Source organism: Tympanuchus pallidicinctus, unplaced genomic scaffold (genome assembly GCF_026119805.1).
Source record: "Tympanuchus pallidicinctus isolate F22 unplaced genomic scaffold, pur_lepc_1.0 scaffold1, whole genome shotgun sequence".
Taxonomy (NCBI): Eukaryota; Metazoa; Chordata; class Aves; order Galliformes; family Phasianidae; genus Tympanuchus; species Tympanuchus pallidicinctus.
Window position 1 is genome coordinate 2,102,368 of NW_026294618.1, and position 27,661 is coordinate 2,130,028.

At 42.8% G+C, this 27,661-nt stretch overlaps 2 protein-coding genes across 4 annotated transcripts; one reads left to right on the forward strand and one right to left on the reverse strand.

Annotated features, from left to right (window-relative positions):
* Window positions 1-781: 781 nt before the first annotated feature.
* MMUT (methylmalonyl-CoA mutase) lies at window positions 782-23,954 on the reverse strand. Of its 3 annotated transcripts, none has more exons than XM_052691520.1 (13): window positions 23,693-23,954; window positions 17,984-18,395; window positions 16,043-16,410; window positions 15,183-15,340; window positions 14,275-14,446; window positions 13,244-13,492; window positions 10,870-10,981; window positions 9,734-9,849; window positions 9,250-9,365; window positions 5,290-5,421; window positions 3,032-3,179; window positions 2,777-2,944; window positions 782-1,540 (listed from the first exon to the last, which is right to left on the reverse strand). In XM_052691520.1, the coding sequence occupies exons 1-13, from the start codon at window positions 23,834-23,836 to the stop codon at window positions 1,412-1,414; spliced, it is 2,424 nt and encodes an 807-aa protein (XP_052547480.1). In that variant the 5' UTR covers window positions 23,837-23,954; the 3' UTR covers window positions 782-1,411. The 3 variants fall into 3 exon arrangements, with proteins under 3 accessions (XP_052547480.1, XP_052547491.1, XP_052547496.1); XM_052691531.1 differs by lacking the exon at window positions 23,693-23,954 and adding an exon at window positions 19,801-19,859; XM_052691536.1 differs by lacking the exon at window positions 23,693-23,954 and adding an exon at window positions 19,771-19,848.
* On the forward strand, window positions 19,803-27,465 carry CENPQ (centromere protein Q). The gene is given in 10 exon segments (XM_052693418.1): window positions 19,803-19,848; window positions 19,851-19,918; window positions 20,446-20,601; window positions 22,742-22,802; window positions 23,174-23,288; window positions 24,232-24,300; window positions 24,689-24,818; window positions 25,490-25,609; window positions 25,870-25,947; window positions 26,360-27,465. Coding segments are annotated over 10 exon segments (957 nt in total). The 5' UTR covers window positions 19,803-19,817; the 3' UTR covers window positions 26,489-27,465.
* Window positions 27,466-27,661: the final 196 nt, after the last annotated feature.

The following is a 27,661-nucleotide window of genomic DNA, read 5'->3' on the forward strand; positions in this document are numbered from 1 at the left end:
GGAGGGGGGGGGGCATGTGAACATGATGAGGTTCAATAAGGCCAAGTGCAGGGAGCTGCACTTGGTTTGAGGCAATCCCAGGTGTTTATACAGACTGGGAGAAGAACCCTCTGAAAGCAGCCCTGCAGAGGACTGGGGGTCCTGGTGGATGAGAAGCTGGCCATGAGGCAGCAGTGTGCGCCTGCAGCCCGAAGGCCAGCTGTGTTCTGCGCTGCATTAAAAAAGGGGTGGCCAGCAGGGGGAAGGAGGTGATCATCCCCCTCTACTCAGCTCTTGTGAGGCCCCATCTGCAGCACTGCATCCAGGCCTGGGGCCCCCAGCACAGGAAAGACATGGAGCTCTGGGAGCAGGTCCAAAGGAGGCACTGAGATGAGCAGAGGGCTGGAGCTGCTCTGCTGTGAGGCAAGGCTGAGGGAACTGGGCTTTTTTAGCCTGGAGAAGAGAAGGCTGTGGGGTGACCTCATGGTGGCCTTCCAGTGCTTGAAGGGAGCGGATAAACAGGAGGGGGAACGGCTGTGTGTGAGGGTGGATGGTGATGGGACAAGGGGAATGGCTTTAAAGTGAGACAGGGGAGGTTTGGGTTGGATCTGAGGAGGAAGTTTTTCATGCAGAGGGTGGTGAGGCACTGGCACAGGTTGCCCAAGGAGGCTGTGGATGCCCCATCCCTGCAGGCATTCAAGGCCAGGCTGGATGTGGCTCTGGGCAGCCTGGGCTGCTGGTTGGCGACCTGCACACAGCAGGGGTTGGAATGAGACAATCATTGTGGTCCTTTTCAACCCAGTCTGTTCTTTGATTCTATGATTTATTTGAGAAAAAGTGAAGCACAGGAGCAATGATGTAGGCAAAAGGTGCACAGCTGCTCCTATATTGATTACTGCCAGACACAACATTATTTTCTTATTAAACAAACCATGAACTTAGAAAAACTATATTTTATCTACTTACTTATTTCTAAAGTGAACTGAGTCTGATTAACATTAACACCAAAGTGCTGCTTAAGTCAATCACATCTCTGCTGAACTTTAGTAATTTTGCCTGAAGACTCCCATGCCTGCCAAATACACGATTCCAAAATTCAAATGGTTATCTGGATGCAAAAGAGGTCAACCAAAGAGCTTGAGCTGATATTTTATTTATCAGTGTACCTAAAAAAGGAAAAAACAAACCAACAGCAAACCCACCTACTGAATTCCCTTGATTCCTTGAATTAATAGTTTCAGAGATAAAATTTTCTTTGTGGGTAAATACATAAATAATCCTCAAGCAGAACAAGCAGAGAATTTACAACTTTCTTAGAAAGCACAAAGCACCAGGTCGTGGGGAACCAAAGGAACGTGGCTGGCCGTCCTTCGCTGATTACATTCCCAAAGTGATGAACGTAAGGCTGGGTGAATAGTGCTGCATTTCAGCATTATATGGACTGCTGCCTCTTCTCCAGGCATTTCTCAATATCATCCAATACCTGGACAGCTGCTTTAGGAATACGAGTCCCTGGGCCAAACACTTTGGTAACACCAGCTTTATGTAGGAAATCATAATCCTGTCCAGAAAGAAATGTGAGATCTTTAGTTACCAGTGCAACAGAAAATTGACCTTCACAGTGACTGTATGTGCCGGGCCTGAGAAAATATGCATCAACTCCCCGAGAGGCAACAGAGCATCAAGGGAAATGACAAAAAAATACAGTAACTGGAGGAATAAAGAAACGCTAAAAAGCATCTACAACAAGGGTCTTATTTGTTTATCATCAGACTAATATCAGAAGTCAGATGGATGCGACCCTGAATAACCTAATCTAAATTTGATCTACCTTTGAAAATGCTGCTTTGAACAAAGGCTTGGAATAGGTGACTGGCTGCTCATGGTCCCTGCAATCTAAGTAACTCTGATGTTATAGTCAGCCTGAAATTCTGAAGTGATTGGAGAAGCAGTTATCTAGTCTCTCTCACTTCTACACAGTATATTCTACATGTCTTTCAGCTACAGGCTAGTGGTATCCTAATGGACAGAACATAATTTGTCTCTTAGAAAAATCCTAGGAGATTGGTACATTTTAAAAGTCTGTCCATCCTGAACTATGTACCTGACTGGTTAGAGAAGGAAAACGTCAGGGAAAAGGAAGTTAAAATAAATTCGTATGCAAAATCAGTCTGAATCTAGATTCTCTCTCTAGAATCTGTCTCTCTCTAGACAGAAGACAAACCTAGGGATGTAACTGCCTGGCAAATTCTGGATGAGCTAAAGAAAACTGTAGGAAAAAGACACAGATCTGACTGCGAGGGAATCCAGCAAGCTTAGGAGAAATAGTTAATGAGAGGGACTAAGCCTGATGACAGAGAACAGGAGGAGCAGCTAACTAGAGAATGAGATGTGCAGCCTGCAGCTGCACTGTCAGCCATACCTCTTAGTCACTGTGCCTCTTCAGAGCCATTACTGAAAGTAACAAGTTCCCTTCAGATGGGAGCTAACCTTTACCAGCATTATGCAAGGTACTGGTAATTGAAACTAACAGAACATGAAAAACACTTCCCCGAGGCTAGTCTCCTCACAGCAGAACTTAATACTCCATCCAACAAACAACGTAAGTTAAACCAGGACATGATGCACAGAAAGCTCTATCAACAAGACGTGACAGCACCGTGTGACCTTCCTGCAGATCTGTGCTGAAGCTGGTGATGGCACCCAGCAGCCTTCAGTGCTGTATGTCACCTCTGACGTTCAGAGTACCTAAGAAACAACTAAAACTAGCACAGGTGGAGATGATGCTGGTGCATACCTGGGGTGGGATGACACCTCCGCATATGACAAGAATGTCTGGGCGGTCGAGGGCATCGAGTTCTTTGATGAGTTCAGGCACGAGAGTTTTATGACCTGCTGCCAGTGTGCTCACACCAACACAGTGCACATCTGCATCAACAGCCTGCTGGGCCACCTCGCGAGGAGTCTGTATGGAAAGAGGATTACACACAGCTAACTGCCCCGGCCTGGCTGCTGAAGGACGTGGGATTGAACACTGCTCAGTCAGTCATACCTGGAAGAGGGGACCTATGTCCACATCAAAGCCAATGTCTGCAAATCCTGTAGCAATAACTTTAGCTCCTCTGTCGTGGCCATCTTGGCCCATCTTTGCAACCAGTATCCGGGGCCTGCGCCCCTCGCGATCCATGAACTTGGTAACTCTGATGGAAAGCAGGAATGACATCACTGTCAGTCACTGAGATTCACCAGAAGCATTTCCCCAAATCTGAAATAAAAGCACTAGCTGCAACTGCAGCATAATTTCTGTACATCAAATAAAAGGATCTTCCAAGTCAGCATTCGCTTATGTAGTTGGCACAGTTATGTGATTATTAATCCATTCCTTGTGTTTACTATTCGGAACAATAAAATATTCTTTTTTGAAGAAAACCACGACTTTTCTGCTTTGCAATGGTAAAAATACTGCTTTCTATGAGGGTTTAATGAGCTGAATAACCACCAACTTAAACACAACTCTTAGATTTTAAGAATAATTATGAGCATTTAGTTCAAAAGGTTGAAGCATGGCACAAGAAGTGCTGTGCAGTAGTACATCACTATGCAGGAGCACAGAAAAAGATGAGTACAGCTTCCATTCTGTGTGTGTCCAGTGCCTCCCTTCTGCTTAGTGACAGTTCAGCTGTCTGTTGAATTACAAGTGACTGTGTAACCACAGCCTCCGAGATTCATCTGTCACCTTACCTCTCATTATCCATATACTGCCAGTATCTATCCTGGAGCAGGAAGCAAAGACAACTGTTTCTCAGAAACATTGCTAAAAGGAGTTTTTTAATACTGCTTATAGTGTTCTCAGTACTCTTTTAAATGATGGAGCTGTATGGACTTGGTGCATCTCGAAACCAAATGCTGACTTGACTGGGTTAGTCACTGTAGGAATCCACGGGTTTAGTTTGGGGAAAAGAATGACTTGAGACAAAGCATTTAGCAGCACAGAATTAAACAGCCTCAGTAGATTGTGCTAGGAGCAGAAAATGCACCATGTGAGAGCAGTAAATAAAGCACTTGCACAGTTTAGACATGAATTCTATCACAGGAGCTGAGAGAAGAAGACTAACCAATCTTCTACTTGAGGATCTGGAGGAGTTGGGACTGCCTTCTGTGTTCCTAAGTTCCAACCAGTAAGTATCTGCATTAATTTGTGAAGTCTTACAATTCTTCTCTCTGTTCTGTTTTCTATTCCATATTTTTATTTTCTTATTACCCACAAGCTCAATCCTAACAGAAACAGTTTTTTGCTGCTCCAAGACTACCTAAGGCAGTACACCCCAAGACCTGAGTTAAGAGAGGGGCAGGTGTGAAATTTCACTTTTGAAGGCCTGTGCAAAAGTGGCTTGTAGCAAAGTTACTTTCAATACCACGTACACTAGCTGGTTCACATGAACTTTGACATAATGGCAGATGCAAAAAAGAAACTACTTCTTGATTCTCAAGGAATAGGTTCAGCTTCACGTAAAGGCTTAATGATAAATACTTACATTCAAAAGAAACATTTGAAATAAGAGAAGACTGTGTAATCTGCCAGCACAATGACCTTTCAATCAGGCTAAACATCAGCACTGTGAAGCCATCCGAAAATTCCCTTTCAAGAGATCCCATAACTCTTTAATGTAGAAGACCCAACAGAGCAGGGACACATCAGCCCATATTACATCACTGCCCACTGTAACAATTCAGCCTCTTCACTCAGGAGAACAGCAGCAAAGGCAGAAGCTGCCAAAAGGCACAAATACTCACTGCTTTCACACATATTGCCATCTTCTGATGTTTTCTCTCTAGTGACATGACAAAGTAACAACGATAGACAGGAAGTTTTAGGTTGATATCCAGGCATATTTTAGCCTTACAATTTTAGGAACAGTGAAGAACGAAGCCGCAGGGACAATTTTTGGGCAGCTCAAAACCAGGTTTTACTAATAGGAATAATTGGAAATATTTGTAGACATTACTGTCACACAGTCTTGAGACAAAGCAAACCAGTGTGTGGGGATTTCAGACAGTGTTTCTCAGCTTTTTAATCCTAAGACTACCACATCTGTTTCAACAAAATCCTCAGAGCAGAAACCATCTCAGTGTTAGTTCAATTAACTGATGACTTCTGTCCTATCACAGTTGTTTTTTCTTACCCTGCTTACTGGCTTACAGGTATGGGAATGCCCACGCAGGTGGTTTGTTATGGGGCTTTTTTAAGGCACAGCAGCACGGAAACCTAATGTGAGCCCTGTGCTTGGCTTCCTGCAAAGCCCTTCTCACCTGTTGATAGCATGAAGGATTTCATCGCTCTCCCCAAACTCCTGTCGGTAAGCTCCGCTCACCATTCGGTCACTGGCTTTGTGCTCCCCAAACACCTTCTTCATTGCATCTGTTATTTCTCCAACGGTGCACCTAAGATGCAGAAACAAAGTCTTGATGCTATCAGGAGGCTTACATGGAAACAGAATACAGAAATAACTGGCAGCAGCCCAACTGTTTGCCTTGCTGCAGGAGCAAAAAAATCAATTACACTTGCTTCCCCTGTGGCCCTGCAACTCTGGATGCCTGACTTGCATCTCACTACTGGAACATGCAAGAGTATTTTTAAGAAAATACTGTTCTGCTGATGTGAGAAGTGACTTTACATATGACAAGGCAGCTGGGACTGTTACAGGGCAAAATACTGAGGAAATTAAATCAAGTTTTCTCACCCGGGAATTTTTTAATGCTCAGCTTGCAGGATTCTGCATTTGGACTCATATACTAAGAGTCAAAATATATATATCAAGAAAATAAAAAAAGAAAAAGAACACACACAAAAGCAGACTGCAACCTAACTCGTTTACTGGAATTTGTTTCTCTTGACCTTGCTCTTTATATTTTAGTACTTCTTATCTTATCTGCTTCTAGCATAGCTATTTTATTGACCGAGATTTCCATGTGAGTAACAAGCTTTGTTTGCTATTTGAGACACTGCGTGTGCTAGAAATAATACACATTTTGCTGCTATAGCACAATTGCCAGAAGCAAACCAGGCTGTGCTGCCTTCTCATACAAACAAATGAAACAACAGCTTCTATTACAAAGCATTTAAAATCTTGTGCTTAATGGATTCCACCCTTCCGTGTAAAATCTCACATGCAGAACTGTCCCAAAAAGACAACGCTGTGTTCTAATAACAATTGAGCCTACAACCAAATACTGAGGAAAGGAGTCTACTTAGAAGGGGAAAACAGCTGTGGAGGAAGAGCAGTTCACTAAGCTGCATCACAACAAACTGCTTCCTTGTGGTATGAAATGAACTGGGAGCTGGCACCATATGCCAGCATGCCACCGAGCTCCTGATGAAATATATCATCAGTAGTGACCAGTCAGTCAAAATATGCTATCACCTATAAGCTGCTCTTAGGTGAGATGAGGTACTCGAAAGGTTTTAATACAAATGACTCAAAGGACATTTGGTGCAACTTCTTGTCCATATACCTGTACAAGAGGATGACCAATGAACTGCAGGCAGGTTTCCTTTTGCTGTTTGCATTTCAGATCGGTTCTGTGTGATGCCCACCTTACAGTCTGCCACACAGCCAGTAGAACAGATGGATTTTCGCTGCATTAACTGGATCCCCTGTACATCTCAGAGAGGTGTTTTACTTCCTGTGGCTGCCCAGCTATTTTGCTGCCCTGTCACTGGCTCACGTGCAGCATACTCAGCAAACTTAACAGTAGTTATAATCTAAAGCTACATTAATGTGAAATGGCAGAAATAGCAAAAATCCTATCTTGAGCATGTAAGCAAGATCTCTAATGCATATCCCTGAAGGTGGTCTCTTATTTTGAGGTATCTGTCTTCAGGTTCCCCGCTTTGCCTCGAAGATAGCAGCAAGCTGGACATGCAGATTTTTACTCATGTTACAGACAAAAGCTTCATCTTTTTGTCATTTCCCCTCCCCCTTTACCTTCTGGAGTTATATTTTGAAAGTTCTCTGCTCTTACCCATTTTCTTCTTCAGCATAAGAAGGAATCAAGTCTGGACTCCAGAAAATTATACACAAAAAAAGCAACCAATGTCAAGTAATAGATGATTTATATTATCTATAAGTTTATGGATGAACTGGACTTAGCCTGGAACTCTCTTTGAATTTATTTTATTAGTAATGCCATAGAGAGCATTAGTGACAAAGCAACCCGTCCATGACTGCATCAGAACCTGCTGATATCTCTGTGTAAATCTTCATTTCACAGCATCTGTGAGGTCTCAGAAAGCTTAGCAAGTACTACCTGTGTTACACTGGCTTTTGTTTTTCAGAATATCTAAATAATCTTGTTAATGTTACTGTTGTCTGATATTAATAAAAAAAAGTAGAAAAACAGACTGCATAAGCATTAGATTAAGAGACTTCTTCAATGCTGAACAGCAAGTCTGCAGCAGACTGATAAATAGGATCTGGAAATAGTGATTCCCTCTCACAGTGCCAGACATCACAGCCTGCATCACAGCCTTGACATAGATACAGGTCCTCCATAAACACTGGCAACTTACTCCTGTGAAAACTGCCTAAAGGCTTACTGTGGCAGAACACACTGCTTTCTCTAGAAAATAACAAATCTTTTTCCTTCTCTTCTTTTGCAAAAGAAACATGTATGTATAGTTTGTTCTGTTTTAAACCGAAGAGCAGCGCGTGCAAGCATACCTGTGTTGTGCTCTTCTGTTCCTTCTATGCAGAAAAACAATGGGAGTTTCAAGAGATGAAGAAACAGACTACCCTGAGTGTGTTCTCTTGAAAATCTCTTTGCATGTTGCCCTATATAGAAGAACTCCTTGCTCACAGTACATACAGTGCTCTTTCAGATACTCTTTATAGAGTCACAGAATGTTTAGGTTGGAAGGGACCTTTAAGATCACCAAGTTCCAACCACTATAGGCAGGGACACTTCTCTCTAGCCCAGGTTGCTCAAAACTCCACGATCAGATGCCATAACAAAGTCATTCTGTGGTCACATCCCATACTTAGCCTACATGGCTTCAGGGCAGAGATAAATTTTGTTTCACATCTGCAGCTTACAAAGTATTAATGCTTTGACAGATAATAAAAACAAGGTCACTAAGGAAAGAAACTAGCGGGTAATTTGTCAGTTTTGGTACAGAAGACATGAATTCCTGGTAAATCCACCATTATCCTCCAGTGACCTCCACAGTTCAAAGTCAGTATAGGTAGACATGCTGCTGTACAGAAACGTATTCAAAGAGTGGCTGTTAGTGTTCAAAAAAAAGAGAATGAAGAAACTTGAGAACAAGCAAGAAGGCATTCCAAACATGAGTGATTTTGGCTTGTTCATTTCTGAGGCATTTAGTTAATTAAGGAACAGACAGATATGTTGTATTCTACAGACTGATGTTTACTTTGAAGCAGAAAATAGTCTTAACAGCACCTTAGGTGAAAAAAAAACCAACAAAAAACCCACCCATCTTCCATTGGGTTCTAAAGGAAGCCTCACTGCTCCATTCAAGAGGATCTTTTACACCGCTGTCTGCCTAAGGAAACATCCTCCTTCAACGATAAAAACATTTTCACACCAAGCTCTGGTGCAGGAAAAGATGAAGCAACAGACCGTGTTAGGATTGTGCACATCTCTTTTCACATCTCAGTGGCTTCTCAAGCTCCCTGACCTATGAAATGGCAGGGTGGCAGAAAAAGGCAGTTCTGTCTCAAAACTGCTAAGATTCTGAGCCTGAAACAACACAGCTCCTGTGTACAACATCATTTCAGATGAGATACTTCATATTGCATTGTTCTTCAGTAGAAATTCAAGCATAGCTTCAAGAGACTGTAAAATGCAACAGTCTTACAATATCATATGCACAAGTCTGTGTTTGCTTCCATCTCCAAAATAAAGTCCAAAGGACCTCGAGACCAACCTCACTGACACCATACCCAAAAACAGTTGAAAGATGAATTACAGAATCACAGAATGGCTCAGGTTGGAAAGGACCTCAAGGATCACGAAGCTCCAATCCCCCTGTGCCATGCAGGGCCACCATCCTCCCCATTTCACAGCAGCCCAGGCTGCCCAGGGCCCCATCCAACCTGGCCTTGAACACCTCCAGGGATGGACGGGGCATCACAGCCTCTCTGGGCAGCTGTTCCAGCACCTCACCACTCTCACAGCACACAACTTCCCCCTGAAAATGAACAACCAGTTTTTAAATAGCAGCTGGATTTTCACCCTTATCTCTAATACCTTGAACGTGCTGCTTCCACTGCAAGAGCCAGGATATTGCCTTCACCTGTGGCTGCACACTGTGTTAGAGCATCAAGGCATCGCTGAGCTGCTGCAGGGTCTCTGCTGGCCTTCACCTGAAGTGCAGAAGAAAAATATTCAGCCTGAGTAAGAAATGTTACGTGCTTTGATTGCAAAACATGGCATAGCTGTTGTCTGTCTCAGTTTTGAAATCCATGTCCTCAGGAGACTGTCTGAAAGGCAATGATGAACACCAAATGAACAAAAGTCAAACAAAAATGGTTCTGTTGCTACTTCGTTTCCTGGGGGGTTTCCATCACTCTACTAAAATTAATGAACAGAAATCCAACTTCTCCACTGACAACTAGAGTGGATCCAAACAGATTTAAGGGTCATGCTTTAGGGAAGCCACATTTCCTGTAATGTTTACCTAAGTTCTATTTGCAATTGTAACAGCCTTCATTTTTAAGAAGGTATTTCCCACCTTATTAATCTTCTCAATCTGCTTGTTACGGACTGAAGTATTATCAATAGCCAGAACTTCAACTGCCTCCTCTTTTTCTAGCTGATATTTGTTTACTCCAACAATTACTTCAGAACCTATTTCCAGTGGAAACACAAAAAAATTTAGGATATATGTGCAAATTAGTGTGAAAAGACACAAAGTTTATACAACAAGAACATTTTAAGTAATAAAATACAGTGCTTTGCTTTATAACATTTCAAATACTTTGAGAAATACAGGAAGGATTTAAGTCTATTTCCCACACTTTACTGTAAGAGATGATTATATGCATGAACATTCAGCACACTTAACACTGGGCAGAAAACAATTTGAAACAGAATATTTGTCTTTCAGACTCATTTAGTAGTGACTCACTAAGATACGTTTGCTATTTTCTCTTTTTGAGTTTCCATAACTGATTCTTCAAGGACTCAACAAAAGTGTTTGTCCTCTACATTGCTTTCCATTTACTTTTCTGATTTTAGCAAACAAATAAGTGAAAGCCAGCTTTGTGTATTAAATTATCGTGTTCAAAACCTGCATTTTAGTTTTCAGCCAGTATGGACTTAGCAAGCATTTTATCTGCTTGCTACTCCTCTTTTCAAAGTAGGATGAAGTAATCCATCTTGGGAGAAGAAACAGGATTGTATTGATCATTCTTGACTGGTCAAGAACCTGCTTCAAATTTATACTCAAAAAAGGTTCATCGAACTTCTTTCCTGTTCAAGTTATCCCTGCAGACCAGAAAAACTGAGCAGAGGTAATAAACATACATGTACACACACACACACATTCATATGTGTATAAGTGTACACAGTTGCACATACACACACACACCTCCACAGACACTCACTGTCTGTGTTTATGTATCTATGCACAAATAAAGAACTGCATCATCTCCTAAAATGAAGTGACTGTTAAAATGAAATGATTTTTCTGGTCTTCAGGACAAATAAACGGCTCTCAAGGAAACGGAGCCTCTTGGCCAGATGCATTCAACACTGCCACCTGCTGGCTGTCACAGTTTTACACTCAGGAACAGTTTAAATGTACTACCTCAAAAAGAAAGCAGGAAAAAAACAAAAGTTCCCTTCTTTTTCCTTCTTGCTCCCTACCAGAGTCAATCCTGGCTTGCCTTCGGGCTGCACACTCTTCAATACGAAGTTTGGGAATTCCCTCAGCGACAGCTTTGGCCATTCCACCCATTTCTTCAATCTCCTCAATGAGCTGGGAAATGCAGAAGATGGAGAAAAAGAGGATTAGTAAGGCTCACAAACCAAGCTTTGCAGTTGCACAACCATCCAAATTCTAAGTACATCTAAGTATACAGTCCTGTTCTCCTAGCTCTCTGTGTCTCTGACCAGATTCTGGTATATGTTGCAAGAGATCTCAAACAAGATCATTTTTATTGCCAAAACTCCATGAATTCAGTAACAGTGCAATGCACTTTCAACCACAAACAGTTGTTGTTTGCCCTTCACGAAGGACTAAAATTGGAGACCTTGATTCTGCACTGACTTTTGCCTGTCAGTTTAATGAACTAAAAAAAGCCAGGGCCATTTGCCAGATCCTGAAGACAAGTGCTGCGTCATGGTCCAACTCTCGTACAAAAGCCCATTCAACTCTAAAATACTGTGCTCAAACTACCTACAGAGAGTGGTCATCAGACCATGCTTGGTACTGTCTGGAAGCATCTCAGTTAACACAGTCCTAAAAGACACCTGTCACTGCACCCCACTACACAGAGCAATCTGCATGGTGCCAGCCTAGTGTCTGATCCTGTATTAGTTCATTAATTGATGTTGGGATTTGGCACTTTTGCTTAAAGGCAGAATCACTGTTTACCTGTAGGCTAAACACAGAATGGCTTGGGTTGGGAGGAACCTTAAAGCCCATCTGGTCCAAACCCCTCTGCTGTGGAAACCCAGGATCCCACCCAACCTGGCCTTGAATGCTTCCAGGGTTGGAGCACCCACACTTCCCTGGGCAACCTCTGCCACTGCCTCATTGGCTTCTGAGTAAAAAATTACCTCCTGACATCTCATCTAAATCTCCCCTCTTTTAGTTTAAACCCATTCCACCTTGTCCTATCGCTATCTGCCCATGTAATAAGCTGCTCTCCCTCCTGCTTATGAGCTCCCTACAAGTACTGGAAGGCTGCAATGAGGTTTCCTCCAGTCTTCTCCAGGCTGAACACACCAAGCTTTCCCAACCTTTCTTCATAGGAGAGGTGCTCCAGCCCTCTGAGCATCTTTGTGGCCCTTCTCTGGATCCAATCCAACAGCTCCACATACAGGTGGACAGTTTTATTCAGGTCTGCCACCAGTCAGGCTACTCTTGGGCTATACCTTTGACATGCAACTAACAACTGACAAATGAAATATATTATTTGAAAAAAAATAAAAAAGATTTTGAATCAATAGAACAACAACAGCAAAAATTCTGCATTGGCCAAACAATTTTCTGCCTCCTTACACGGCTATAAAATTTGGCTTCCAATAACCTCTAGTTTCTAAATATGAAGCAGAGTAACACACACACGAGTAGACATAAATCAAAGAACATAGTGAGTTCTAAAAAGATCAAGTCCAACTCCTGGCTCTACATAGGATCATCCAAAAAATCAGCCCACGTCTGACAGTGTTGTCCAAACACTTCTGGAACTCCAGCAGGCTTGGTTCCCTGGAGATCCTGTTCTGCATGTACCTAAGTAGGATGGGTTGATCATTTCTTCTTCAGACTCCCCATTTTTTTTCTTTAAACATACACAGAAAACACAGATTTTCTAAAATTAGGAGACTTCAGAGTGCAAAATATTTTCATTATCTGCCCTACAATGAAATATTTCCTTTCTGAAGGTAGTCTGCTGAAATGCTGATGCATCTCTCTAAACTGAAGAGAGAGAGAGGCTGAAGAGAGAGAGGCTGAAGGAGCTGGGAATGTTCAGCCTGGAGAAGAGGAGCTCAGGGGAGACCTCATTGCTCTCTATAACTTCCTGAAGGGAGGTTGTAGTGAGCTGGGGGTCGGCCTCTTCTCTCGTGTCATCAGTGATAGGACCAGGGGGAATGGTTTCAAGCTATGGCAGGGGAGATTCAGGCTGGACATTAGGAAGTATTACTTTTCAGAAAGGGTGGTCAGGCACTGGAATGGATGCCCAGGGAGGTGGTGGAGTCACCGAGCCTGGGGGTGTTCAAGGAAAGGCTGGATGTTGTGTTGAGGGACATGGTTTAGTAGGAGCTATTGGGAATAGGTGAACAGTTGGACTGGGTGAGCTTTTAGGTCTTTTCCAACCTTGGTGATTCTATGATTCTATGATTCTAAACACTGTATATACGCTTTTATAAAGTTCATCTACAAAAAAAAATCCACTGAAGATTTAAGGATTAAATAATTCCTCCCTAAGAAATTACCAAGATACAGAACAGTCATCTCTCAAAAATTCTATAGCTGCAATTTTCCTACAAAACATAAAACGGCGTGCAAACCAACCTTCAAAGCAGCCTCATAGACATCATTGGTGAGGCACTCCATCAGGTAGGATCCCCCCCAGGGGTCTGCCACTTTTGGAATCCCTGACTCCTCCTGTATTATGATCTGTGTATTGCGAGCAATGCGAGCACTCTTCACTGTAGGCAAACCCAAAGCTTCATCAAATGAATTTGTATGCAGTGACTGGGTGCCTCCAAACACTGCAGCCATTGCTTCAATCGTAGTGCGAATAACATTGTTAAAGGGATCCTGGAAAGAAAAGGAAGGTTCTAAAGGTCAAAGCTTCTGGCACAGGGCTGAGGTACATTGATTTCACAAACACTGCTGCACATAAATGATTGAAAAATTCCCAGCAGAAGAACTGTAATCGTACCAAAAGCTGAAAAAATGGGAGACATCCAATGAAATGGATGTATCGCTCAACAGTATTTCAGGCAAAGAGATTAATCAATAAAGCAAGCCAGAATTATTGATGTACAATTAAATCGGTCACAATAATAAAGCAAAGCTCAATGGATATCAAGTTGTGTTACAAATAATTAATTCAAACTAGAGACGGTGGAATCCCTCCACCCCAGAATACCAAAGTCTCAGAGCACATTTGGAGAACAGGTCACGAGTCAAGATCCATTTTGGAGCCACACATGTTCAGTAATTTCACTAATGACAGTATTACACAAAGGTGGGAGCCACTGTTGAAATTTGCTTGTAGCAAATTCACGGATACATCAATGGATGCAACAGATAATCTGAAGTACTGTGCACAAAAAGGAAGTCAGTACTACAAAATGCAATTTTAGCATTTAGGTTAAGATTTTTCTCGGCTTTCTTCAAACATTTCAACAGCTGCATTGAGTGCAGAAACCTTCAGAGTAAAAGAAGAACTATCATGATCCTCAGAGAGGGGTAACTGGGTAACCTGTGCCCTAAGCCAGTGAAGAATCACTCAATGCAGGTGCCTGTAACAGCCCTCTTTAAGATATACACCACGAGAACATATTTTAATTAGGAAATAGAGTACAATTCCTAACCTGCTCAGTGAGTGACCAGCCTGAAGTCTGACAGTGAGCTCTAAGCAGCAGAGATTTGGGATTCTTGGAATTGAACTTTTTCTCTATCAAGTGAGCCCATAGCTTCCTCCCTGCTCGAAGCTTAGCTATTTCCATATAGAAGTTCATGCCAATTCCCCAGAAGAAGGAGAGCCTGTAATAAGAGTACAAAAACAGGATAAAACATTAAACCAATCTAAAAACAAAATTTCAGTAAAGGACAAGACCTACAGCAAGGCCCCCGATTAATTTAATTTTACAGATTTACGTGAGGTGATAGGAATATTCCTGGACACTGCTGCCATTTGCTACAGAAGACACACATCTATGCCAATAAGCAGTCTTTGAAACAAGGTAACTGCAGGCAAACTGCCAGTGGTTATGGCTTCTGGAACTGCTAAGATGAGCCCTGGGTCTGATGAGGGGGAGCCCTGGGGGAAGAAGAGCTCCAGCACATCACTAACACAGACACTGGCACTGCAATGCTGGGGAAAGATGCTGGACACAATGTATGTGTGTGGCTATTGCTCACAAACTACTTAGGAGCAGAAGTCACTCTGCAGTCCTAAAGCTCTAACTCCATTAGAACCTCTTTCAACAACTGCTTAGAGACCCTCTCACTGATTCACAAACCAACTATTACAACAAGCCTGGGCAATGCTTGGGCTTGTAAATTAGTTTTATTCGGTCCATTAAAACAGATGTAGTCTGGACCAGCTAAGTATTCTTCTTGGTTTGGTTTGTTTTTTTTTGTTACAAAGTTTCAAAGGTAGGAAAATATATTTGCAGCAAGAGCCTTGCAAATATTATTTGTACGTGTAGAAATCCTGAAAAAGGTTAAAATTCAACTGTAGGAACTTTACCCAAAATGAGTTTTGTATTTAGCTCACCTTGGTGCAAATTCATCAATGGTAAGGCCGGCTTTCAGTCCAGTTCTGCAGTATTCCAAGCCATCTGCTATAGTATAAGCCAATTCCAGAATGGTATCAGCTCCTGCCTCTTGCATATGGTATCCACTGATTGAGATGGAATTAAATTTTGGCATATACTGCAAAAATAAAAAAACGTGTATTACAGCAGAAGGGAGGAGAAAACCTGAGAGTTGTGCTGACAACACTCACAAATAATCCACTATTTGTAGATTGCAAATACAACATGCTAACTGTTCTTTTCAGATGTTTATTTCGCATACATTCCCATGCTTTTACTACTTCTCAATATTTGTTGTGCTTTATTTATTATTTCTCATTGTCACTCTCTTCCTCAAAGTGTCCCAACTCTCCTATGAAAATGCAACTCAAAAAACAACTGGCAGCACCGAACTTCCAGGCATAAATCCAAGGATTCACCCTTTTCCTTATCTGCTTTCTGTGCTTTATTTCACTGCAGAAGGCCTTTAGGTTTTCTACCTCCTTGCTCCTGCTAACAGCTGAATAATGCTTCTTAACTATGTGGCTTCTCCCCCTGCACAACAAAAAGCCTCTCTACTCCTTGTATCCAAGTTTCCTGCTGTTTTTTCAGGCTCGTCTGAATTTGATTTGGATTTGAATTTACTTAATCCTAACATTTATAAATGTTTGCAAATGATTTGAGACCTTACTTTGCCTTGATCTGTCTTCCCATCTTCTTCCACAACCTCATCTTTGTTCACTATGACAGGTCTTTCTGTTCTCTGTTTCGTTCTGCAAAGCCCCTTATAAATAGTCAACCAGGTATAAAAATGAAGTAAACACACTTAAACAATGAATACCTTTGAGGTGTACTGGAAGATGTCAGCAATAATCCTCATTGATGGCTCTGGAGGGAAGATGTACGTGTTTCGGACCATGAACTCCTTCAGTATGTCGTTCTGGATTGTCCCTGTCAGCTTGGCCTGAGGCACTCCCTGTTCTTCCCCAGTTACAATGAACGTTGCCAGCACAGGGATGACTGCCCCATTCATTGTCATAGAAACTGACATTTTCTCTAAAGGAATTCCATCAAAAAGGATTTTGGTGTCTTCTACCGTATCGATGGCAACTCCAGCCATTCCAACATCGCCTCGAACTCGTGGGTTGTCTGAATCATAGCCACGATGGGTGGCTAAATCAAAAGCAACAGACAATCCCTGTTGGCCAGCTAAGTGAGGAAAACAAAAAAAAAGAAAAAAAAAAGATTCAGAAGTGTTAAACAGCTGCATTAGAACTGGATCTCAACTTTTTGAAAGGATAGGTAACAGCAGGAGAAGGGGAAATGGTTTGGAGTTGAAGGAGGGCAGATTGAGGTTGGATGTCAGGGGGAAGTTGTGTGCTGTGAGAGTGGTGAGGTGCTGGAACAGCTGCCCAGAGAGGCTGTGATGCCCCGTCCATCCCTGGAGGTGTTCAAGGCCAGGTTGGATGGGGCCCTGGGCAGCCTGGGCTGCTGTGAAATGGGGAGGTTGGTGGCCCTGCATGGCACAGGGGGGTTGGAGCTTCGTGATCCTTGAGGTCTCTTCCAACCCAGGCCAATCTCTGATTTAATCCAATTTTATACAGTTTATTTTCCACCACTCAGGTTTGTGCAGTAAACCCATTTTTTGTTGCTTCCTGCTCAGATTTCTCCAAAGTCATCTAACACATGGTAATTTTCAACTTGAAAAGCTTAATTGACCAAAATATTTAGTCTTTCCATGTCAACCACATAATCAGTTTACTATGCTTAATGCATTACTGAGCCACAAATTATAAATGTGTATACACAGATAGTATCAGGGTTTGCAAACAGAAATACTGCTTAGCTGGAAACACAGTGTGATAAATCACACCACATTAAGTTCTCTTTACTACAAATAAAACATATGAATACAGACCATTGCCATGGCTCAAATGACATATGCAGTGAGAGAAAACTGTCCATACAGAGCAGGGAACCAGACAGTTAGAGCTCCTTGTTGCTGAGATGTGGAAGCAGTACCTGAAACTCTACAAATCCCAGACATCCATCAGCACTGCAGCTCCTGAAGAAACTACACTTCATTCCTTTGCCAATCAGCTTCTTTATCATCAGCAGAACTCTTAGCTGTCACATATCAGCCTCTATCGCTCATCTAAAAACTAGTGTTAGCCCTGAGGTACAGTGACAACTTTCAGCTGTAAGAGAGCAGACTCAGAGACTTTTACAAGTGAAAATACCTAATAGTGCTGCAAAGCAAAACACTCTGCAGAAATACTGGGGAAACTGCTCTCAAGTAATGAAAACATCAATCTTTTATGAAGCTGGCCTTACTAGTGCAGCACAAATGACACAACACGTATGTATTTATGTGAGTTTAAAACTGACAATACGAGATGGGAACCCAAGATGCCAGAATGAACTGATCTCAGAAACCTAACTGACCAAGCTCAGATTTTTTTTGTCTCTACGAGCTTCTACATGCTCACAAAATAAGAGCAAATGTTCCATGAACTCTCTACTCTTTGGACCCTGGGATGCTGCCAAATTTTGTCAGCGTCAAGTCAGAGTAGTAACAGATAGCATTTAACTTGTTCATCTTTCCATCTCGATAGTAAAATGAAGTAAAGAGAGTTTCAGAAACGATCCAGTACCATTGGGAAGAACCCATCAGAAATGAAAACTCACAGGGCTTCATAATCACATTTGCCATACAATTCTTCATGTGAATGTTTCCCATTGTTTAGCTCAGTGATGTCTTCACCCAGCACAGCTGTCTTACCTTTAATGTTATCTTTGTAGAACTTGTTGCTCTCCTCCACAGTGCTGAAGCCAGCATACTGGCGGATGGTCCACGGCCTGTATGTGTACATGGTTGGGTAGGGTCCTCGAGTGAAAGGTTTCACCCCTGGCAGCTCCTCAGGAAGGTCTTCTGTGTCCCTTTTGGAGTACAAGGGCTTGATGTCGATCCCCTCTGGGGTATGCCAAATTAAATCCTTTGGATTCTTGCCTTTCAGCTGCTTTTCAGCAAGGGCAGCCCATTCAGGGTGCAGTGGCTGACGGTGCAGTGAGCGCCATGTGAGCCTGCAGGCTGGAAGCTGTGTTGGGCAGAAGCAACGGCAGGACTGCAGGCACAGAAGAGCATCCTTGGCTCTTAGCATGTTTGACCCAATGGGTGGCAAGTATGGCGTGAGCTGAAGGGATTAAAACCACATATTTTACCTTATCATATAAATCTGACATGGGAGAAGTGTGCATGACAGCTCAAGCAATTTGCTAAAGCCAAAACAATTACTCAGGAATAAACAAAAGCATATTATTCACTTGTTTGATTTGACAGACATCCTTTTCCCTTCCCATTTGATCAGACAGCGCAAAAAAGAGTCGAGGAAAAATCCTACATTTTCTTCTAGCAAGGGAAGACATTCCTGCAACTCATCTACAGCCACACATGAAACACGTAATTTATTTTGGCCCCTAAACAACACCATGATTAACCAGCCAGTGAAAGTCATAGCATCATAGAATCATTAAGGTTGGAAAATCCTCACTAATTATCGAGTCCAACCCATCACTACCACGCCCATGAAACCATGTCCCTATCTGACACATCTACACGGTTCCTGGACGCCTCAAGGGACAGTAACTCCACCACTTCCCTGCGCAGCCTCTTTCAATGTATTACCACTCTTCTGGAGAACAAATATTTCCTAATATCCAACCTGAATCTCCCCTAGTGCAACTTGAGGCCATTAGCTCTTGTTGTTATAGCTGCCACCTGGGAGCAGAGGCTGACACCCACCTCACCACAACCTCCCCTCAGCGAGTTGCAGAAAGCAATAAGGTCTCCCTTGAATCTCCCCTTCTCCAGACTGAACAATCCCAGATCCCTCAGCCACTCCCCATAACACCTGTGCTCCACATCCCTCACGGATCTGTTGCCCTACTTTGAACACGCTCCAGGGCCTCCATGTTTTTCTTGCAATGCGTGACCCACAACTGAACACAATACTAGAGCTTTCAGCATTCGTTTGACCAAATAGGAATCAACTCTTTGAAAGGGTTGATAAGTGCAGGACAAGGGGAAATGGTTTGAAGTTGAGGGAGGGCAGATGGAGGTTGGATGTCAGGGGGAAGTTGTGTGCTGTGAGAGCGGTGAGGTGCTGGAACAGCTGCCCAGAGAGGCTGTGATGCCCCGTCCATCCCTGGAGGTGTTCAAGGCCAGGTTGGATGGGGCCCTGGGCAGCCTGGGCTGCTGTGAAATGGGGAGGTTGGTGGCCCTGCATGGCACAGGGGGGTTGGAGCTTCGTGATCCTTGAGGTCCCTTCCAACCCAAACCATTCTGTGAAATCCCATTTCCTCACACACACCTACCCGGGCAGCAGACACCACAAAGTCCCGTTTGGTCCCACAGCCCGCCCTATACACACCCCTTCAGCGGCCAATAGGAGTGAGGACGCCGATTTAAGGCGTCCCTGAGGGCTCCCAGCCCTATTCGCGGGGAGAACGGGAGAACTGGAAGGATCGGGACAGACCCCAAAGCCACCCCGGCCCCTTCAGCCCCGCTACCTGCCGTCAGCCCCCTTACGGCACCCGCACCTCTCGCAGCACTGCGCATGCGCGTCGAGAGGCAGTGTGCATGCGCGTATTCCCGCCTTGTGCCCTCCTACGCGAGGGGCGGTGGCTGCCAGTGCGCATGCGCCGGTTTGCGCGCGGGGTACGGTTTGCTAACGGCTCTATGGGCTGACGCGAATCGGTGGCGGTGGGAACGCTCAGCAGGCGGCGGGGTGGTGAGTGTTTGGGCAGGGTGAGGCGCTGGAGGGGTTGGTGGATGTTTGTGATGTATTATCCGGCACGGGCTCGGGAAAGCGGGGAGGGGGTCTTTGCAGTTACAGGCTATAGTTCCCATCATGCTTTGCTCTCGGCGAGTGTATACAGCCGCTCCCGCGGGCCCCGGTGCATGCTGGGAGTTGTAGTCTGCGTGCCGGCTCAGACGTGGCCATTCGCTGCTGTGTGGAAGTGGGTGGGCTGGTCTCCTTTCGGGGACAGAGGGGCAGGCTGGAGCAGAGGAAGCTCCATGTGAGCGTGAGGGAAAACCTCCTTACAATGAGGGTGACAGACACTGGAACACGCTCTGCCTGTGGGTTTTTACAGCCTTGTGCTCCTTGATGCATGGTTTGGGCTACGAGGAATTGAGTTAGTGGGTTATCTGTGTTGTTTCCTCCTGTTCTGCATGGCTTGCAGACCATGAAACGCTACCATGCATCTTCTGGTAAAAGGGGAGAGGCTGCTGATGGGGGAACAGCAAAAAGACCCACTAAGTCACACAACCTGCAAGGACCTACCAGCCAGAAGAAGGGAACAGGGGGCAAAGGAAATAAACATCATCAGAAAAAAAAGGTAAGTCATTATTTTTCAGGTAAAGCAAGCTATAAAAGTAACCAAAGAAAGAAAGAAGAGTTCTGCCTGCTTTTCTGGTGTAATTGATAATGAATCCCTCATTAAAGTTGCTCCTCGTGAGAAAATGCCCTTACAGACATTGACCAAGGCCATGGGGTCCAACCTTTTGGCTAGGTAGCTCAGAATTGTCTTTGGCTACATATAAAATACATAGGTTGCTCACAAAGCAATGTCTCATTTTTATTTCCATGGAAACTATAATAGATACAATGAGCACAGTGCCACCATTTGATAGAGCAAATTCTTAGCTACAAGATGCTGTTTTTGAACATAGCCACCACCGTTAGCTATGCATTTTCACCAGTAATGAACAGGAGCCTTCATGCTACCCTCCTGAAATTCTGCACCAGTGGAGGTGACCACTTTCATTCTCTCCACTGCTGATATGCATCACCAGCTCCTCACTATGCTTACATCCACTGGTTGGTCTCCATAAATCACAGAATCACAGAATGGCCAGGGTTGGAAGGGACCTCAAGGATCACGAAGCTCCAACCCCCCTGTGCCATGCAGGGCCACCAACCTCCCCATTTCACAGCAGCCCAGGCTGCCCAGGGCCCCATCCAACCTGGCCTTGAACACCTCCAGGGATGGACGGGGCATCACAGCCTCTCTGGGCAGCTGTTCCAGCACCTCACCACTCTCACAGCACACAACTTCCCCTGACATCCAACCTCAATCTGCCCTCCTTCAACTTCAAACCATTTCCGCTTCTCCTGCTGTTACCTATCCTTTCAAAAAGTTGATTCCCCTCCCTTCGACTCCTTAGGTACTGAAGATGCTGCAGTGAGGTCTTTTTTTTTCTCCACAGCCTTTTCTTCTCCAAGCTGAATGAGCCTAGCTCCCTCAGCCTGTCTTCATAGGGAAGATGCTCCAGTCCCCTGATCATCTTTGTGGACCCTCTCTAACAGTTCTCTGTCTTTCTTGTTTTGTGGGCTCCAGACCTGGACACAGTACTGCAGATAAATGTTCAGCAAATGTTGATGAGTGTCTATGGTGGCCATTTTTTCTGCATGGAGGAATTCAGTGACACACCTTTGCTTCATCTCCACTTCCATGTCAGATGCCGTTCTGTCAGACTGTCTATAATGCCTGCATGTGATGGGATATTGATGGGAAGGTTCCATCTCTACTGCCATCCCAGCAACGTCTGCCTCTGATATTATGGGCCAACATAATAAAATTACTTTCAGAGCAGCCCTTCTATGTTCTATAGTTGATGTGTATAAGCAACAATTATTTTTTTTCCTTTTATATATATATTATTCAAGCCTAAAACAAGAGAGAGCAACAAAATCATAAAACCAGAGGGATGTATGACCTGTTTTTGTGACATTAACACATCAGGCAGGTTTGATGACAATGGCTGCCATTCCTAGTGAGCTCTCAAGATGTTTGTTAAAGGTTTTCAGGGAAATTTTATTCTTCCTGTGCTTCATCCTTGAGAACAGTTGTTCACAAATGTACGTGCTGCTAAAAAGTGATGACATGAATGAGGCATGACTGTGGGTTGGGGGACATCTCTTACTGGAAAGACAGGGCTTAAAAAAAAGTCTAACAAAGAGATATAATCTGATTTTTGAGTTGAGTGTCTGATTGCAGTCCCATACAACCCATTATATTATCTGCAGATTTTCAATCTGTGTTAACTAAAGTGTAGTTGCAAATACACAAAAAAAAAATTGATGATCTTTTTCATCAATCTTGAAACCTGTTCTCAAGTTCCTGTTTCAGAACAGGAAGCACGGCTGCGTATCTTTCTCTGTTCACAGGACTGAGTTTAGCCACTGTATGAAAATGTATAAAATTGTTTGCCATCACTTGAGTTAGTGCAGCCCTAATTAGCCAAAAATATTGTGTGTTTCATGAGCCATCCTTCAAACAGGAGCAATGGGAAGAACGAGTTGCTTTCCTTAACCTGCCTGAGATGAATTAAAGTGTTATGGTTCAGAAAGCTTTTTTTGTAGTCAGGCACTGATGTGCTTTCACATTTTATAGCAGGTTTCTGATAGTAAATAAGTGATTGCACATTAAAGGATGTTTCAAAATGACAGCGTTTGTGGTAAATATTTCTTTTCAGCATGTCACTCAGGCAGTCGGAAGGAAAGTTGAGGAACATGAGGATTCTTCTTCCTCTGCAGGTCAGATTGTGTTCTTTCCTTATTTTTTGTCTCATATAGTGCTGATAGTAACTACTCTGTTCAAGTCATAGATGTTTAAGGTATGTCAGTAAAATAAGTTGGAGGTTGTTTCTTTCTGAACAGTAACTGAATATTTGCAGTACAGTCTTAGTCTAGGAAGGAACCTGTTTCTATTTTGTGCTTGTTAAAGAACTTGTCACTGGCAACAAGTAAGCACTGCATAATGTGGATGGATTTGATGCAATATTTTTGTGACATGGAAAAATATGAACCATTACATCCTTGTCTGCTGGGTGATTGAGGTGAGTCGTGAGGCTGTTGACCAAGATTTGGGAAACCATTTCTCTTCCTTTTTACCTTTGTGTTATCAGGAGAAAAAGGTCATTCAAAAAAGGTGAAGCTATCCAGTGCTAAGCTAGGATCGTGGCAACCACTGTCAGAGAGCAGCAGGAAGTTTCTGGAAGGTGTGATGGACTCAGGAATACTGTAAGTGCTGCATATCCTGGTGATTCTTTTCTGCTTCACAAGGAATAGACTGAAAATCATAATACTGCCTAGGTCAGGAAAGCTTTGGAGCTCTTCTGGTGATGTAGTTGGCTGGATACATTTTACCTGGTATAGAATCATTTAATTTTGAAAAGACCCATTATGATCAAGGCCAACCATCACCTAATTCTACCACACAAACCACTAAGCCATGTCCCTAAACACCCCATCCACACATATGTTAAATACCTCCAGGGCTGGGTGTTCAACCACCTCCCTGGGCAGCATGTTCCAAGGTCTAGCTGCCCTCTCCATGAAAAAAATTTTCCCTGGTACCCAATCTAAACTTCCCATGGTGCAACTTTAGTCTGTTTCCTTATGAAAGTGATAAAATCACTTCTTACCTGAAAAGAGAGGCTAACAACCACCATGCTCCATCCTCCTTCCAGAAAGTTGAAGAAAGCAATGAGGTCTCCCTTCAGCCTTCTCTTCTCCAAACTGAACAACTCTTTTTCCCTCAGTCTCTCTTTATATGTCTTACTTCCCATTCCTTCACCTGCCTCACTGCTATTCTCTTTACATGCTCAATCAAGGCAACTCAGTATTTTGCTTGTAGAAAGGGGTCCAAAACTAGACGTGGTTCTTCAGATATGGTCTCACCTGTGCTGAGTACAGAGGGGCAGTCCTTAGTACAGTTGGACACCGTTTCTGGTGAGAACTAGGGACACCATTGGCCTTTTTGACCATCTGGGCTGACTGTTTGTATTCATGTGGCTGTTGACCAAAACCCCTCTTGTGTCCTTTTCTGCCAGAAAGTGTATGATGTAATACTTTGTCTGAAGCTGGGAATTTTCATCTAGAGAAGTTCTGACTGTTTTCGCTTGTCTTAATGCATTCTTTATGTTTTCAGGCTTTCTGATAAAATTTTTGCCTTTCTTTCCAGATCTATTTTGTGCCAACAAAGTAAGGGAAAAGAAGATGTTCAGAAACACCTCAATTTGCTGAAAGAAAGGTAAGAAATTATAATTTTGGGTCTGGTCATCTGATTTCCTCCTGTACATGCAGTATGATGGCAGTCAAGATGATCTGCTCCATGACTTTGCCTGGCCCTGAGATCAGACTGACAGGCCTGTAGTTCTCCAGATCCTCTTTTGTGCCCTTCTTGTAGGCAAGCATCATGTTTGCTAATCCACAGTTAATGAATTAGAATTCCACTTTGGAAAATAATTTAAGACAGCTTTTCTTCCCATCTTGATCCTTTTACTTCACTGGCAGCAATTGTGCTAAACTGTTTTATTTCTCCACAGGGAAGTTAATAGTTAGTTTTCTTTTTATTTTGAAAAGAAAAAAGACAAAACTCCTAACAAGTCATTCTTTTTTTCTTCTTCTTATAAATGAAGGGTGCTGAGAGTCTTCAAGACCTTAAAGGTACCCTCAGGGAAGCTGAGCAACCTGAGCAATGTCCTGAGGTTTCAAGTGGCACAGAAACAAATGCTTGAGATGAATGAAACAGCTTTGGTACAATTGCAGGTATGAAATGTGCAGAAGGGAAGGAAATAAGTTTTAAGCTCTTGCCATTCATAGAATGGCCTGGGTTCAAAGGCCCACAGCACTCCTCCAGTCCCAACCCCCTGCTGTGTGCAGGTCGCCAACCAGCTGCCCAGAGCCACATCCAGCCTGGCCTTGAATGCCTGCAGGGATGGGGCATCCACAGCCTCCTTGGGCAACCTGTGCCAGTGCCTCACCACCTTCTGGGGGAAAAACTTCCTCCTCAGATCCAACCTAAACCTCCCCGTCTCACTTTGAAACCATTCCCCTTTGTCCTATCACTATTCCTTAGTGTGCTGCAACATTATGGTAGGACTGCTGGCTGTGCCTGTGCTGCTCTGAAGGTGCAGTCTGCTGTTTTCATTGTCACCCACCTTTGCTGCAGAACAGAGTTTTAGTTCATGGGTTTTTTTCAGTATCTTGACTGATGCTTTGGAGAAGAGACAGGAAACCCTCAGTGACTTGCAAAGTACTAATGAAGATATTAAAGAATCTTTAAGTTCAGTTGCTGTTCTGGTTTTCTTTTTTTTTGGTGTTGGTTTTTTTTTCCTGTTCTTTAGGACAGCATGTGTAGGGATTTTTATACTTAAATACAGAAGTCTTACCATCTCTGAAGTTGATGTCGTTCTGGTTTTGCTTATATTTCATCTTAGGAAGAAATAAATGAAGCTGAGAAATCAGCAGAACACACAGAAGAAACTATACTGAGACTGCAGCACAACATCGAGGTGCTCAAGGGCCAGTTGGAGGAAGAGGAAAAAAAGGCCAGGAAGGTACTGACAGTAGGTGTTGCTGCATTACAGGGGAAGCTGTTTTAAGAGCCAGCAGAGCCAAGCTGTTTTGCAGAGAAGGTTGTGTATGAAGGCCTCATCTGCTTTTAGAAATGTACCTTTTCAGTTTTTCAACTTCAGTTGCAAAATTAAAAAAAAACAAAAACAAAAACACAACAACTTGGGTAATGACAGTTTATTTTTCTACTTGTGTGTTTGATATTTGTTTGTCCTTATTTGTCTTGTTTATTTTTCCCTTCTAGCTGTTCAGGGAAGGTGACACTAAAGAACTTCACCTTCCAGAACTCCCCAAATGCAGTTTACAGGCATCCACTTTGCAGGTGAGCATGGAGTATATTTTCAGAGGCAATTTGATCAAGAGAAGGAAGGCAAAAGTTTGTTTATCACTTAACCAGTGCCAGAAAGGCCAGTCTAGCAGAAGGATTTTTCTTTTTCTTTCTTTTTTGTTCAGAACATATAGCTGTGTTTTAAAAACAGAACAAAGCCCTTAAAAACATGCCACTTAAAGGAATACCTGTTGTGTCTTTGGAACCCTACGGTCTTAGGGAGCCTGTAATCATTTCTGGTGCATATCTATGGATGGAAGGAAGCCTATCTCATTCTGTGCCTTTGAATCTCTATTATTTTTAGCTGTATCTAAAAATAATAGATTTTCAATCCATCATGAAAGAGTGATGGATTGAAATTCCTTTTGGACTCAATCAGTTTTTTATTGCCTACTATTCTTTTCAGGAAGAGATTTTGATGGTAGAAAATCAGAAGGGTCTTTTAGAGGATATGAACACCATTCAGCAGTCAGCTGACATGAGGAATATGTTGACCTTCATTGAAAAGATCTATGAGAAGGTGGACTTTGTTTGAGAAACTTAAACATTTGGAGTCTTCTCTGAAACAAGATTTATGCCAGTGCACTCTGTGGTACAGTGGGACACCGTACTGGGTCATGGAAATGGCACTTCTGTTCTTAATGGCTTTACTGTTGTGCTGCTGAATATAATCCAAGCTGTAAATTTGTATCTGCATTTTATTTTCTTTGACGTATTATGGCTTCTTTTAATGTTGAAATCTGTTGTCCCATGTGAAGGGAGGGAGGAAGGTGGCAACTAACGCTTATTTTGGGATTAAGTCCATCTTTAAACCTGAAATGTAGTACAAATATGTTTATCTCATACTCGGTTACAAGTCTCCTTATCAACTTTTTGTTTAAAAGTAACCTAAAATCATCTCCATGGCAGGAGATTAAAATTCCTGCTGAATTGGTAGAAATTATTCATTTATATTTACATTTTCATATTCAGTGCTTCTAAAAACACACTTCTATGTTGTTTATGCTCATGATTTGAGAAATTTTTTAAGTTGCAGGTTGTGCTCACCTCATTTCATTCATTGCCAGTTATTTTCCAGCTTTATAGAAAGAAAATGAAGTCAAACATCCGTTTTCACATGTCCTTTCATCTCCTGTATTTTTTTTCCAGGGTAGAGTTTCTATTGGAAGTGGTTGAGTTATTAAATAGGGCTTTCTCTAGCCAAACTGTCAGCTGGAACACAGTGCTCTTTACACTGACTTACCACACAGATGCTTGTTCTGTTGCTTACTAGCTACTGAAACTCTTAATAAAACCTGAGACAATCGTCTCATAATTTCTTCTCCTACACTTAGAAGGAAAACCAGATTATAAATGTTTCTAAATACTTTGGATAACTCTGCTTACTGACATAATTGTACAGTGTTTATAAGATGCTGCAAATTTTAATGAGGGAAGTCTCTCCTTTATTTCCCTGATGCAGGAGAGGGGTCTCACAATAATAATGAAACTTGTAAAAGCTTTGCAAATCTATCCTTTCCTGTCCTGTTTCCTGCAACCAAGCAGAATATCCCAAGTTGCTTCTGTAGCACCTGGAAGTAACTGAAACTTCAGTTTCACAAATATTAGCTTCAGGTGGGTGAGCTACAAGCCTCAGATTTGTTGAGATACTGCAAGAATATAAATCCGTATTCCATATCAGCTCTACCTTGTGCTCATCCAACCTGGC

Bases quoted from the DNA above. Each gene is read 5' to 3' on its own strand.
- MMUT (XM_052691520.1), bottom strand. From the start codon at position 23,836: ATGGGAAGTAAGACATATAAAGAGAGACTGAGGGAAAAAGAGTTGTTC. The intron at 15,341-16,042 runs GTATTCATTGTT...TTATTTTTGCAG, and splicing joins TCTTCCAGTACACCTCAAAG to TATATGCCAAAATTTAATTC. The intron at 5,422-9,249 runs GTATTAGAGATA...TCTGCATCTTAG, and splicing joins GTGGAAGCAGCACGTTCAAG to GTGCACCGTTGGAGAAATAA.